Source organism: Salmo salar, chromosome 05 (assembly GCF_965601325.2).
Source record: "Salmo salar chromosome 05, fSalSal1, whole genome shotgun sequence".
Taxonomy (NCBI): Eukaryota; Metazoa; Chordata; class Actinopteri; order Salmoniformes; family Salmonidae; genus Salmo; species Salmo salar.
Window position 1 is genome coordinate 70639303 of NC_138295.1, and position 15281 is coordinate 70654583.

At 44.9% G+C, this 15281-nt stretch overlaps 1 protein-coding gene across 3 annotated transcripts in view; it reads left to right on the forward strand.

Moving 5' to 3' along the window:
- Positions 1 to 13438, forward strand: part of LOC106605679 (cell adhesion molecule 4) — a 149051-nt gene extending 135613 nt beyond the window's left edge. The window contains exons 7-10 of one of the 3 annotated variants that reach the window (XM_082975472.1): positions 3318 to 3419; positions 10123 to 10251; positions 11281 to 11354; positions 11663 to 13438. In XM_082975472.1, the coding sequence (XP_082831598.1) occupies positions 3318 to 3419; positions 10123 to 10251; positions 11281 to 11321 (272 nt within the window). In that variant the 3' untranslated portion in view covers positions 11322 to 11354; positions 11663 to 13438. The remainder of the gene's footprint in view (positions 1 to 3317; positions 3420 to 10122; positions 10252 to 11280; positions 11355 to 11662) is intronic. The other 2 variants (XM_045718680.2, XM_082975473.1) reach the window with 2 other exon arrangements.
- Positions 13439 to 15281: the final 1843 nt, after the last annotated feature.

Consider the following 15281-nt stretch of genomic DNA (forward strand, 5'->3'; position numbering starts at 1 on the left):
AGGGGGGGAAACAGAGGAAAGATTAGGTGAAAAAAACTGAATCCAAGGTGGTGTATTTCCCCTTGTGGCTCTTAACAGTCTTCTAATGGCAGTGAGAAAGTCAATGTAGTGTAGGCTGTGACCAAATCAATGTGGAGCAGCGGTAAGGGACGAGGCCTTCTGACCAGCGGCTAGATGACATTTAGCCTTGTGTTGTGAGTGACACATAGCTTACTACAGCACCGGAACAGAAAAACACGCAGAAACAGGGAATGTTCAATCATACGTGAGTGTTTTATCTCTCTAGTTTAAGGAATGATATTTTAGAGAAACGTCGTTATCAACGGCTTCAACATGCAAATGGGAAAACAGCCGTGAATATAGGTGTCTGAGTGGCGAGCGTACAGAATAACAATATGATAGGAGAATGCCTGGCGGTGTGCTGACTGGCTGTACAGCAGCATAGTAATTCAGCTTTAGAGAGAGAGAGGGTGCTCATAGAGGAATGGAATAAGAAAAGGAACAAGGGAATGTGGAAGCGGAATGGAAGAGTGCGTGGGAGAGGAGAGTGATTAAGGTTGAGGAGGATCGCCTGAGGGAAAGAAGGGAGATTTGAGTAGAGAGAGGAGAGGATGATGGAGGAGAGAGGAGGGAGAGAATGAAAGAGAGAAATGGAGAGAAGTCATTATTTATAAGTCTTCCCAGAATGTAGTTTTGACGGTCAAGAGATATGAATCAGTGTACAGCTAATTAGCCAACTGACCCTGCCCATTAATCCCTCTGCCTCAGGTGAGACACACACACACACACACACACACACACACACACACACACACACACACAGACACACACACACACACACAGGAAGGTTGAGGTTGGACACTGACGGAATAGAGGGAGGATGTGGACGAGTGAATGATGGCAGGCTGAAAGGAAGAGGAGAGGAGGAGGAGAGAGGGATGAGGGTTATGCTGACGTAAAAGGAGTGGCAGAGGAAGAAGAGATGGAGATCTCAGGTCCAGTGGGAGAAGAGGGAGAGAGGGAGAGCAGAAGGAAGAGTAGTTACCAATAAATTACTCTAGAACGAGGTGTGTGTGTGTGTGAGTGAGTGAGTGAGTGAGTGAGTGAGTGAGTGAGTGAGTGAGTGAGTGCGTGAGAGAGTGAGTGCGTGCGTGCGTGCGTGCGTGCGTGCTCGTGCGTGGCTCGTGAGAGAGAGAGACGGTGGTTCAATGAAACAGATCTCTACTGCACCCTGCTGTTTCAAATGGACAATTTGATGAAGTGTTTCACACACTCACACACACGCACCGTGCTCACAGCCTCTCAATCCAACTGTCTCAGTCACTTAAAACCACTGTACCCTCATTGTCTCTCTCAACAGGCATTTTACCTTACCATTGTGTCAGTATCCAATCTATTGTCTCATATTGAATGTGTCTGTCCCATAACATTGTTCCACAGAGAATGCTTCCATCAAACATAATGTCTTCTGTCTCCCTAGCTACTGAGTCATAGACAATGTGTCTATGGTAGAAAATATGTCTGCATCCCAACCATTGTCTTATAGTGAATGTGTTGATGTCATTTGCCAATGTCTGTCTCCCTAGCTACTACTCTATAGAAATGTATGTCATAGTAGAGCATATGTCTGTAGTAACCATACCATCTAGAACAGTGGTCACCAACCTTTTCTGACTCAAGATCTACCGCTCAGATTATTTTATATTTGTAACTTTTTTTTTACCGCTTTTTCTCCCCAAGTTGGTGGTATCCAATTGGTAGTTACAGTCTTGTCTCATCGCTGCAACTCCCGTACGGAATCGGGAGAGGCGAAAGTCGAGAGCCGTGCGTCCTCTGAAACACAACCCAACCAAGCCACACTGCTTCTTGATACAATGCCCGCTTAACCCGGAAGCCAGCTGCACCAATGTGTCGGAGGAAACACTGTACACCTGGTGACCGTGTCAGTGTGCATTGCGCTTGGCTCGCCGCAGGAGTCGCTGGTACGCGATGGGATAAGAGCATCCCTGTCGGCCAAACCCTCCCATAACCCGGACGGCTCTGGGCCAATTGTGCGCCGCCCCATGGGTCTCCCGGTCGCAGCCGGCTGCGACAGAGCCTGGACTCGAACCCAGAATCTCTAGTAGCACAGCTAGCACTGTGATGCAGTGCCTTAGACCACTGCACCACTCGGGAGGCCTCTCAGATTTTTTTTTATCAAGACTTAAAAAACGTAAACCTATGCAACATTAACCTATTAAAACCAGTTCTGTATCAATGAGGTTTGTGCAGTAGGCTATAGGCCCAATACATTATCACTGCAGACCATTTAGACATTTTATTTAATGTAGGTATATCATCACACTGGTAATAGATCATGTGTTGTATTACTTGTGATGCACAGCTGATTGAGCATTATAATGTATTTATTTGTATTACTGGACTGATGGACTGCATCTGATGGTCAGTCTGAGGGGAGGGAGGGAGCAGCGGTGAGGCTGCCTCTCACACGACTCACCGACAACTTCCCTCCGCTCTCCCTCCCTCCGCTCTCCCTCCCTCCGCTGAGAGAAGGGGACAGTCTTCCAGAGATAACTCAAGCTGCATTATTTCTGCCTCATGCACCAGTTCATGTTGTTACTCCTATGTCCAGAGAATGTGAAATATTCCTTGATATTAAAAAAGACACAAGCCACTAATAAAAATAAATGGAAGCTTATCGGAACACTTCTATACTCATTCATTGCAGCTGCAGTGCTGGTTCTAGCGTGAGTGGGACAATGCACATTTTATGGCATACAAAAGTGTTGAACAGTGTTGACAGTGCTGAATAACAACTTAAACATGAACTTACTCATAAAAACAGCAGCTCTTTGCTGTATTCGTTGAGTCTCTCTTGTCATGGTTTAGAAATCTCACTGTATCAACTTTGCTGTGCGTTCGAGGTTTCTTTTTACAGTCTATGGAGGAAACTGCAGACACAGTGATCTGAGCTATCTGATTGGCCAGTGGTAGGCCTGTCGGTGTACTTGATAAGATCTCTGGGCCTGCCTGGGTAGGCGGAGTTATACCTTCAGACACATGACATGGTTGAAAATGCCTTCCTGGCGCTAGGGCTGCTGAATCAAGTGCACCTACTGACAACAGTGCAAAACGAAGGCTTTATCGTTGTTGTTTTTTTTACAAAAAACATTGCTGATCGACTAGGAATGCCTTGGAGATCGAACAGTCGATGGCGATCGACCGATTGGTGACCACTGATCTAGAACCTGTCTTTCATAGAAAACTACGATTGTCTTGTAGAGAACAGTGTGTTATCCTTGCCTTGTCTGTTGTAGAGAATGTGTCTGTCACTACCATGGTCCTTTCCACCTCCCATCACGCCACCTCCCACCCAATCACCCTCCTCATAACCCCCAGCTACGCACCGGACCCCCGAGGTAACGTACAGCCCTCCCTCACCCTTAACACACTCCTCCTCTCCATCTCTCCAGCCTTCCCTTCCTTCATGGTAACAATCACCGCCTCTTAGCAGCTCTTCTCCTCCTCTCTTCTCTGTCCTTTTCTTGTCATCGTCACTGACACACGTTCTCCCTTTGTCTGCTTTAACCTTCCCTTGACTGGCCTTCCCACACACTCTCTCACACACATACACACACATTCCCCCACTCTCATCAATGGCTGGCTGATGCTGTGCTCTGGCCACTCAGTGATTGTGTTGGGGCTGTGTCAGTGTGTAGGTCCCATGGGGTGGGAGCACACATGTACTGTTGTTATTGTTACAAACCCAGGGATGGGTCGGCCATAGGACTTCTGTGAGGAACACAAGGATCTGTGGGTGGAATGACACATGCGCACGCACACATACGCACGCACGCATACATACACACTGACTCACACTCACATACACACACACTCACGCTCACATAAACACACACACAGGGCCAGCTCTAGCCTTTTGGGGGCACTAGCGAGATTTGGTTGTACGTTTTAAAGTTGATTTCCTGCAGTTCAACACATTTTGCCATAGGGTGGAGAGAATTGTTTTTTAAATTATAAAAAAATTCATGCAATTCTACTCATTTTGCTATGCTATGCCGGGTTGGCTCTGCACACAGTCCAGCTCGTCTTCACCCAGCCTGGCAGACTTTTCGTCAGTACCACAGTTTTTAGTGACTCCCTTCTCGGAGAACCTCTGCTGTACCTCTCTGGACAGAGAGCCACTCTCCTACGTAACTCTTCAGGAGCAGCGTTGTGTATTGAGGTGGTTCCTGAGCTGGGGCACTGCCCAGAGGGAACCGTTTCTGCAGGACCTTTTGGGGATGCTGTGTCAGTGAATGTGTGTACCCTGTTCGAGTCGCTCAATACGCTACAGGTTAAGGACAGCCCACCAAATATCTTTGAGTGCCAACTGCGCCTCTGGACTGAATGGTCTAAGTCATGGAGTGAGAAGTAGAGGAACAGTTTCCTGCACATTCTAGAAGAGAGGGACCTGATCTTTGTTGCCTACTTCTACAGAGGTGTAGCTGGGACAGCAGGCAGGGATTGAGGGATCTGGAAAATACAGGGGGGTAATTGGTAATTAACTACAATGACCATAATCCATTGCACATCTACTTGTCCGGTCTGTGTTTCTTTTACGCGTGCTACAGAAAAGACAGAAGAATATGCGATCGTGAGGGGATATAGAGAGCAGCTGTTGCTTCGCAAGGTATCGCTACCTGAAAATACACGATCAAAGTGATTGATAGTTGGTATTCAGCAGTCATAAAAGTATGCCTTATTTACTTTGAAGAACTACAAAATTGTGATTTTAGTAAAATATCAAATAAAATACACAACAACAGAAATATATTTGTAAAATAATGTGAATAAATGATGGTTAATAAGTGATTATCAGTAATGGGCAGTCACTACCATCATGGGACTTCTATTAATGGTTTTATTCTGTGTTTTATTCTGTGTTCTTATTTGATTACCCAAATAATCAAAACCAAAATCAAAAACTGTTATTTTTTAATAATCGAACCAAAACCGAACCGACCTAAAAAAGCATTCATCGCTCAGCACTAGTAAGTTGAGACCCCGACTGAGTTCCTAAAAAAAAGGATATATACAGTACCAGTCAAAGATTGGACACGCCTACTCATTCCAGGGTTTTTCTTATTTTTATTTTTTTTACTATTTTCTACATTGTAGAATAATAGTGAAGACATCAAAACTATGAAATAACACATGGATTTTTTAAAACTATTTTCTACATTGTAGAATAATAGTGAAGACATCAAAACTATGAAATAACACATATGGAATCATGTAGTAACCAAAAAGGTGTTAAACACATATATTTTTGATTTTAAATTCTTCAAAGTAGCACAACTGATTTGGCTCAAACTCATTAAGAAGGAAAGAAATTCCACAAATTAACTTTTAACAAGGCACACCTGTTAATTGAAATGCATTTCAGGTGACTACCTATGTATGTATGTATGCATGTATGCATGTATGTATGTATGTATGTATGTATGTATGTATGCATGTATGCATGTATGTATGTATGTATGTATGTATGTATGTATGTATGTATGTACAGTGTATATATACAGCTCTGGAAAAAATTAAGAGACCACTGCAAAATGTTCTGTTTCTCTGGTTTTACTATTTATAGGTATGTGTTGGGTAAAATGAACATTTTTGTTTTATTCTATTAACTACTCCCAAATTCCAAATAAAAATATTGTAATTTAGAGCATTTAATTGCAGAAAATGACCTGGTCAAAATAACAAAAAAGATGCAGTGTTGTCAGACCTCGAATAATGCAAAGAAAATAAGTTCAAAATCATTTTTAAACAACACAATACTAATGTTTTAACTTAGGAAGAGTTCAGAAATCAATATTTGGTGAAATAACCCTGATTTTCAATCACAGCTTTCATGCGTCTTGGCATGCTGTCCACCAGTCTTTCACATTGATGTTGGGTGACTTTATGCCACTCCTGGCGCAAAATTTCAAGCAGCTCGGCTTTGTTTGATGGCTTGTGACCATCCATCTTCCTCTTGATCACATTCCAGAGGTTTTCAATGGGGTTCAGGTCTGGAGATTGGGCTGGCCATGACAGGTTCTTGAGGTTCTCCATCCACACCTTGATTGACCTGGCTGTGTGGCACGCACACAAACACACAACCCACACACACACACACACACACACACACACACACACACACACACACACACACACACACACACACACACACACACACACACACACACACACACACACACACACACACACACACACACACACACACACACACACACACACACACACTATTGAAAAGTTATATGAATTTCATTGAAGGTGAGAATATCAGGAATTCTCAATGGTCACACCTCACCTCGCTTTACGGTATCTGTCTCAGTGAATTAAAAATAGTAAATAAAAGATGGACCCAAATGGATGGAATGAGATAGGGGGATGAGAAGGAAAAGGGAACGCTCTTTCCTCTCTCTCGTCAGAACATGACAAACGACCTTGTGTCTTAGCCAGGGGGGTTGGTGGGAAATGCATGCTATAAACAGTGGGTGCATGTTGTTTAATGACCCCTATGGTTTACTGTATCAGGGCACATCAATAAAAAATCCAGGAGTAGAACCTTTGAGACCAGGGGAGGGTGTCAAAGCTGTTAGAAGGAGCGGACCAAGATGCAGCGTTTTCGTAGATCCACATATTTATTTAACCAGTGAAACCGATGCAAAAATTAAACACTTCAAAATATACACAAAACAACAACCGTGACGCAGGAGGATCAAATACACTCACAACGAATAATCACCCACAAACACATGTGAAACAAACATCAACTTAAATAGGACCTCCAATTAGAGACAACGACAACCTGCTGCCTCTAATTGGAGGTCATGCCAAACAACACCAACATAGAAATGCAAAACTAGAAACTGAACATAGACATACAAAAACAGACAAACACCCCCTGTCATGCTCTGACCTACTCTACCATAGAAAATAACCACTCACTATGGTCAGGACGTGACAGAGGGGCCATACAGCCAGAATGCCAATCAGCAAATAGACAGCCATTACAACCAATCAGTGAGCAGAGACTATCAACAAAGAGACTGCCATTGGCTCCTGCAGTGATATGTCAGCTTGAACATGATTGGGCTTGTTGGTGGTCCTCCATCCACACATTAATTGACCTGACTGTGTGGCATGGAGCATTGTCCTGCTGGAAAAGCCAATCCTCAGAGTTGGGGAACATTGTCCGAGCAGAAGGAAGCAAGTTTTCTTTCAGGACAACCTTGTATGTGGCTTGATTCATCCGTCCTTCACAAAGACAAATCTGCCCGATTCCAGCCTTGTTGAAGCACCCCCAGATCATCACCGATCCTCCACCAGATTTCACAGTGGGTGTGAGACCTGGAGAGGCCTACAAGCCACAGTGTCTCCACCCACTGTGAGACCTGGAGAGGCCTACAAGCCACAGTGTCTCACACTGTCAGACCTGGAGAGGCCTACAAGCCACAGTGTCTCCACCCACTGTGAGACCTGGAGAGGCCTACAAGCCACAGTGTCTCACACTGTCAGACCTGGAGAGGCCTACAAGCCACAGTGTCTCCACCCACTGTGAGACCTGGAGAGGCCTACAAGCCACAGTGTCTCCACCCACTGTGAGACCTGGAGAGGCCTACAAGCCACAGTGTCTCCACCCACTGTGAGACCTGGAGAGGACTACAAGCCACAGTGTCTCCACCCACTGTCAGACCTGGAGAGGCCTACAAGCCACAGTGCCTCCACCCACTGTGAGACCTGGAGAGGACTACAAGCCACAGTGTCTCCACCCACTGTGAGACCTGGAGAGGCCTACAAGCCACAGTGTCTCCACCCACTGTGAGACCTGGAGAGGCTTACAAGCCACAGTGTCTCCACCCACTGTGAGACCTGGAGAGGCCTACAAGCCACAGTGTCTCCACCCACTGTGAGACCTGGAGAGGCCTACAAGCCACAGTGTCTCCACCCACTGTGAGACCTGGAGAGGCCTACAAGCCACAGTGTCTCCACCCACTGTGAGACCTGGAGAGGCCTACAAGCCACAGTGTCTCCACCCACTGTGAGACCTGGAGAGGCCTACAAGCCACAGTGTCTCCACCCACTGTGAGACCTGGAGAGGCCTACAAGCCACAGTGTCTCACACTGTCAGACCTGGTGGAGGATCGGTGATGATCTGATTATTTTCTTTACATTATTCGAGGTCTGACAACACTGCATCTTTTTTGTTATTTTGACCAGGTCATTTTCTGCAAATAAATGCTCTAAATGACAATATTTTTATTTGTAATTTGGGAGAAATGTTCTCAGTAGTTTATAGAATAAAACAAAAATGCTCATTTTTACCCAACACATACCTATAAATAGTAAAACCAGAGAAACAGAACATTTTGTAGAGGTCTCTTAATTTTTTCCAGAGCTGTATATATAAAGATGGATAGATGGATGAGAGAAGGAGAGGGAGTTAGAAAGAGAGGTGGTGAGGGGGAAGGTAGAGAGGAACTATAAGACAGGGAAGAAGGGATATGATGACAGGTATTATTATCATTTTCTCTGGGCTCCTAACCGACCACTTATGTCGCTTTTGCCTGGAGCCGGCCCTGAAAACACACACACACACACACACACACACACACACACACACACACACACACACACACACACACACACACACACACACACACACACACACACACACACACACACACACACACACACACACACACACACACACACACACACACACACACACACACACACACACACACACACACACACACACACACACACACACACACACACAATGGCAGGGCAGTGAAGCCAAGCTGCTTCTCTGTCTCCCACTGTGAGTAAGTGGCTGTCATCACACAGAACAGAGGGACACCACCTGGATCTCTTCTGTCCATGTGTATGTGTCCTCTCTCTCCCCTTCATCCTCACTCTCCCCTTCATCCTCACTCTCCAGGTCTTTATTTTCCTCCAATTTATATTACCTCTCATCATATCCCGTCTTCTCTGTCTTATAGCTTCTCTCTTCCTATCTCTCTCTCCCCCTCTCCTCCTCCTCACTACCTTTCTACCTCCCTTTCCTTCTCTCCCTCTCCCTCTCTCTCTCTCTCTCTCTCACGCTCTCTCTCTCTCAGGGGGAGAGATGAAACAGAGGGAGCAGGGCATTATTCTGCTCTTTCTGACAGTCAGGAGGTGTGCACCTGCTGTGCCTCATGTTTGAATGTCAGAGAGAGCGATGCGGGAGCGTTATTGGGCGCGTGGGGAGAACGACGGGCTCCTTTATACTGTCACTCATTACCCACCGAGCTTTGGGCACAGCGAGGGAGAGAAATGCACCATGGGAAGGCAGCGCTTAATTTTTCATCCGTCATGAAATATTGCTCCGGCAGACTCTTCAACAGACGCTCCTACACTCTTTTCTTTTTCTGTCTTGCCCGTGCTGCCACTGATAGATAGACGGACACACACACTTTCTCATTTGCTCATTTGTCAGTCGTCTTTGCTCTCTCCCCTCCACTTTTTTCTTCATCCATCCTCCACCTCTCTGTGGCTGTGTTCTTTAGTTAGCATTGTGTTAATGATTCCTGTTTTAATTCCAGTCTGGTAGAGTTCTTGGACCATGCCCATTCCTATGTGTCCTTGTCTCCTGGCCAGGGTTGGCACTATGTATTCACACACAGGTGGTCACTCCACATTTTCACTCCAGCCTGTATGCATCTTCTATATTCTGGGAGGGTCCGTGGTGTAAACCCAGACTTGCCTCTGACTCAAAGTGCTCTCTGTATACCGGAGCTCTGTGCTCTGTTGTTCTGAGCTCTTCCAATCTCCAGTGTTTTGTGGGTAATAATAGAGATATGGTGAAAGATACAGTAGATGATCTCACCGTTCAGGGATGTACAGACTTTGATTTAATACTCCTTCTCTCTTTCCTCCACATATATCTCTGCCCCTACTCTCTCTTTCTCTCTCTCTCTCTCTCCCTCTCTCTCCCTCTCGCTCTCTCTCGCTCTCTCTCTCTCGCTCTCTCTCCGTCTCTCTCTCCGTCCCTCCCTCCGTCCCTCTCAGACCCCGGGGCAGTGATTGAGACCCACAGTGCAGTACCGTACGCTGTGATAGGGGGCATCCTGGCTCTGCTGGTCTTCACCATCATCTGTGTTCTCATCATCACCATCTGGTGCTCTGTCCGACAGAAAGGTAACACACACACGTATGCACACGTATGCACACGCACGCACGCACACAAACATGACATTCACGCTATTGAAAAGTTATATGAATTTCATTAAAGGTGAGACTACCATAAATTCTCAATGGTCACACCTCACCTCGCTTTACGGTATCTGTCTCAGTGAATTAAAAATAGTAAATAAAAGATGGACCCAAATGGGTGTAATGAGATAGGGGGATGAGAAGGAAAAGAGAACGCTCTTTCCTCTCTCTCGTCAGAACATGACAAACGACCTTGTGTCTTAGCCAGGGGGGTTGGTGGGAAATGCATGCTATAAACAGTGGGTGCATGTTGTTTAATGACCCCTATGGTTTACTGTATCAGGGCACATCAATTAAAAAAAACGCAGTTACCCACACTCCCCCATCATTTTAACAGCCTCTGGCAGCCTACTGATTCCTCCTTCAGTGCAATAAAGTTATCTGGGAATAGAACCTTTGAGACCAGGGGAGGGGCCATACAGCCGGAATGCCAATCAGCAAATAGACAGAGCCATTACAACCAATCAGTGAGCAGAGACAGCACTATTAGGGCCCTGTCTCTGTCCTGCTGTGGCTGCCAGTGTGCCAATCAAATCCTTGACCAGACAGACTATCAACAAAGAGACTGCCATTGGCTCCTGCATTGATACTCAGCTTGAACATGATTGGGCTTGTTGGGCAGGTTTCCCGGACACAAATTAAACCTACTCCTAGACTAAAAAGCATTCTCAAAGGATTGAAATCGCTTTTTAATCCAGGACTAGGCATAATCTGTGTCTGGCCCTTTAAATTCTGAACTGATGATGTAAATCAGAGACAAATTAAAGATTTTAGTTTGATAGTTTGACTTTGTCTTATTATTATATTATTCTGCCGTAGCTAACTTCCCCACCGTCCTTCTCTCTCTCTCCCTCTCTCTACCCTTATCTTTCTCTCTCTATGGCTCTGTCCCTCTTTTTCTCTATTTGCACCATGCTTGGCCCTCTCTCTCCTTTCCCCCTCTCCCTCTGTCAGGCTCATATCGTACCCAGGAGCCTATACTTAATTGGTACTGACCTAATTCTAACTGAACTAATAATTAATCACAGGTAGGACTTCAACAATATGGTAAAGATTGCTTTGATGGGTTCACAGAATGTCACAAGGATTATATTACTCTGTCACAACTAACCTCCACACCCCTTCACCTGTCTCCCTCTCTCTGCTGCACAACCTTCTCTCTCTTTATGCCTCCTCTCTCTATCGCTCACTCACTCTCTCTCTCTCTCTCTGCCTCCTCTCTCTCTCTCTATGACTCTCTCTCTCTCTTCCTCCTCTCCCCTCTGTCTTTGCATCTCTCTCTGCCTCTCTCTCCCTCTCTCCTTTTTTCTCTCTCTGTTCATTCTCCCTCTCCCAGGTTCATATCTTACCCATGAGGCCAGTGGGTTGGACGAGCACGGGGAGGTCCAGGAGGCTTTCCTCAACGGGAATGATGCCAGTCAGGGCAAGAAGGAGTACCTACTGTAGCCTCCATCCCCAAAAGCCACACCCCTCCCCCAACACGCCATGATGGGTGGCCTTCTGAATCGACTGTAATACTACTGCACACAGACCACATCACAGACCACATCACAGACCACAACACAGACCACAACACAGACCAGAACAGAGACTGAAAGAGAGACGATCCATCCAGCCCTTACATTACAACTGTGCCATACTGTAGGTGTACTGGAGGAAGGAGTGAGGGAGCGAGGGAGGATGACAGAGAAAGGGGGAAGTGATAATAGGGTCATTATTTTGATAGAGAGAAGAGATAACAAGAAAGAAAGCCTCAGCACTTTCCTTCCCTGTGGTAATTGGAGAGAGAGAGAGGAAAGAGAAAAAAAACTTCAATTTCCAAAATGTTCCATCCATAACTGGCACAGACAAACAGGTGGTGTGGGTATGGTTTCCAGAAGCTATTGAGTTTGAATGCTCAATTTGATTACTTGAAATTGCCAAAGCACATCAGCCCACAGAGAGCAGCTCATCTATAATTATTTGACAACATTGCAGAGTGTTACCCTGAAAGTCTCTTAAAGTTTTTCTGAACTATTCAGTCAATTCTGCAGACGACCCAGGTATTGTATTTGCCGTCCGTGCTGGGGAGTCTGCCAATGTTTTCTGGGTAATTTAGAAACCTTCCTGTTATGAATGACTGCTTTCCTCGCAGAGCAGAACTGTTGTTTCTGTTCTTTGAATTCTCTCTCTCTTTCTCCCTCCCTCGCTATTCACCTCTCTTTCTAGTCCTCTTCTTCTCCCTTGTTCCCTCCCTCCCTCCCTCTCTCTCTCTGTCTTTATCTCTCCTCTATTGTTGGCCAATAAAGAAAGGATTAGTGCCGTCTCCTTTCGTGAGTTAGAAGAAAGGGAACATAAGTCGACGAGACACATTAAGGAAAATCATAATTATTTTAAAATGCCCTTAAAGGGATAAAAATGTTAAAATGTCTTATTGAGAAAAAAAAACGAGTGAAAGGAAAGTAATGAATAAAGAAAAATACATGATGGATATTTTTCTGAATGCCATGCACACACACACACGCACACACACACACACACACACACACACACACACACACACTCTGAATTCTTTATTTGTATAAAAATGTAAACAGTAAGATAACTTAAATTAATCTTTTAAGAAATTGAGAAAAAAAACGGTTTACTATTGAAAGCATTATGAAGCTACTATACTAACACATTATTAGCCTAGAGGTACAAAAACAAACAAACTAGTGTCCAGTGATCAAAAAAGAAAATACGAAAAAAAAAAGAATGTTTCATTTGTCTTTATGAAATACCTGAGGTCTTATTGATTTTTTATTAATTCTTGTTATTATTTGGACTATTATGATTGTTATTATTATTATTATTACTGTTATGATTGTTATTATTATTACTGTTATGATTATTGTAAATGTTATAACTGTACACCTCCCATGTTTGTTGTTTTTGGTTATTCTATAGAAACTGCTGTCTTTCCACTTCTCTCTGTCTCTCTAGTTCTTTCTATCTTTGTCTCCTGTGTCTATTTGTCTCTTCTTCTCGTCTTTCACTACTGTATATTTTATAGTCATGTTGATATAGCTAACTATTTCTTTATAGGGGAAAGATACAAAGCACGACAAAATAAAAAAGAGTTCAAAAATAACACAGGAGACGAGTGTGTTCCTCTTTAATTAGAAATGTTCTGAAACACGGTGAGAGGAGAAGAGACACAGCAGATGACAACATCAATAGGGAATACAGAGCTAAAGGTGGGAAGATGAAAACCCAGGCAGGAAGCAAGGAAGGAGAGAAAGGCTAGAAAGAGCTCGAACAGACGAGGGGTTGAAAGAGAATAAAAAACATACGTAAGGATCCATGACTGCAAATGAATCATGGGAAGAGAATGAGAGAGAGGGAGAGAGAGAGCGAGGAACAGAGAAAGAGAGGAACAGAGGGAGGCAAAAGGACAGTCAAGTCAGATGCACCGAAAAATATGACGCCCCCACTATTTCCATGCAATCAATACCCGATTCTGTCAAGAAGCACTCAACTTGTCCATCTGCGTGTGCGGCTGGATTTAAAAGCTGCTGGAGGTCACTGTGTGATGGATCGATGTGTTTGTCTTCTATCGACGATAAGGCTCCACAGTAGGCTGTCATAAAGACAGATTGTCAAACGGCAATCAAAGTAATGGACTCACCAGGAGCAAGGGCTATACTAGCCTATACCAGCTGACGTGAACCAACGCTGTCGGCAGTAGGACAATGGAGACACCATGTCCAGAACACATCCACAGGTTAGCTGAAATAATGACACTGAAACCTAATGTAGCAAATGGTGGGTGGCACATCTCTGGAAGTAGTCATCAGAGCCTGACTTCATCCAGCAGTGCTCTAATACTAGAATGGCTTGTTCTATAACGGATAGTGTTCTAGAAGGCTTAAACACTACCATGAGGACGTCACAGTCCGTCTAAACCAATCATCAGAGAAGATGATACCATGTCACATAACCCTGATGGGAAGCGTAAAACATGAACATTTAGCTGATTCATATACTGTAACACGTTTATATCAGTATTTCTTCTGTTTTAGGATGTGTCATGGCCTGTTATGACAGGCATATCTCTTTCCTATAATAGCCTACCGTCATAAGCATTCTATACCATTAGTACATTACAGCCCCAATACCAGGTAAATACCAGCACTGAAATAGGAAGTGCTAGCAGTAGCGCTGGCCCCAGTTAGCCCCAATGCCAGGTAAATAACAGCACTGTGAAATAGGAAGTGCTAGCAGTAGCGCTGGCCCCAGTTAGCCCCAATGCCAGGTAAATAACAGCACTGTGAAATAGGAAGTGCTAGCAGTAGCGCTGGCCCCAGTTAGCCCCAATGCCAGGTAAATAACAGCACTGTGAAATAGGAAGTGCTAGCAGTAGCGCTGGCCCCAGTTAGCCCCAATGCCAGGTAAATAACAGCACTGTGAAATAGGAAGTGCTAGCAGTAGCGCTGGCCCCAGTTAGCCCCAATGCCAGGTAAATAACAGCACTGTGAAATAGGAAGTGCTAGCAGTAGCGCTGGCCCCAGTTAGCCCCAATGCCAGGTAAATACCAGCACTGAAATAGGAAGTGCTAGTAGTAGCGCTGGCCCCAGTTAGCCTCTGTTAATGGTAGTAAGGTGACCGGAGTGGCCTCTATTCTCTGGTAATGACCTTTATGGTGCATCGGGCCGTGCTGTGCCGTTGTGGTCCCAGCCATTGATTGGAGTGGTTGAGCGTGTCGGTCGGTGGGCAGCGGTTAGAGAAGCACAGCCTAATCAGGAAGGACTGTGCTCTCAGGCAGACGGAATGATTGAATGGACACCCAAGCCAGAACTGCTCTCCATCAATAATGTATTCCAGGCAGAGAGAGATGTTGTTTTTGTTAAGATCTAAGGGTGGGGTTTGCGGAGAAACCGGTAGACAGAGAGAGAGAGAGAAAAATAGAGATGGCGGATTGATGTATAATGATG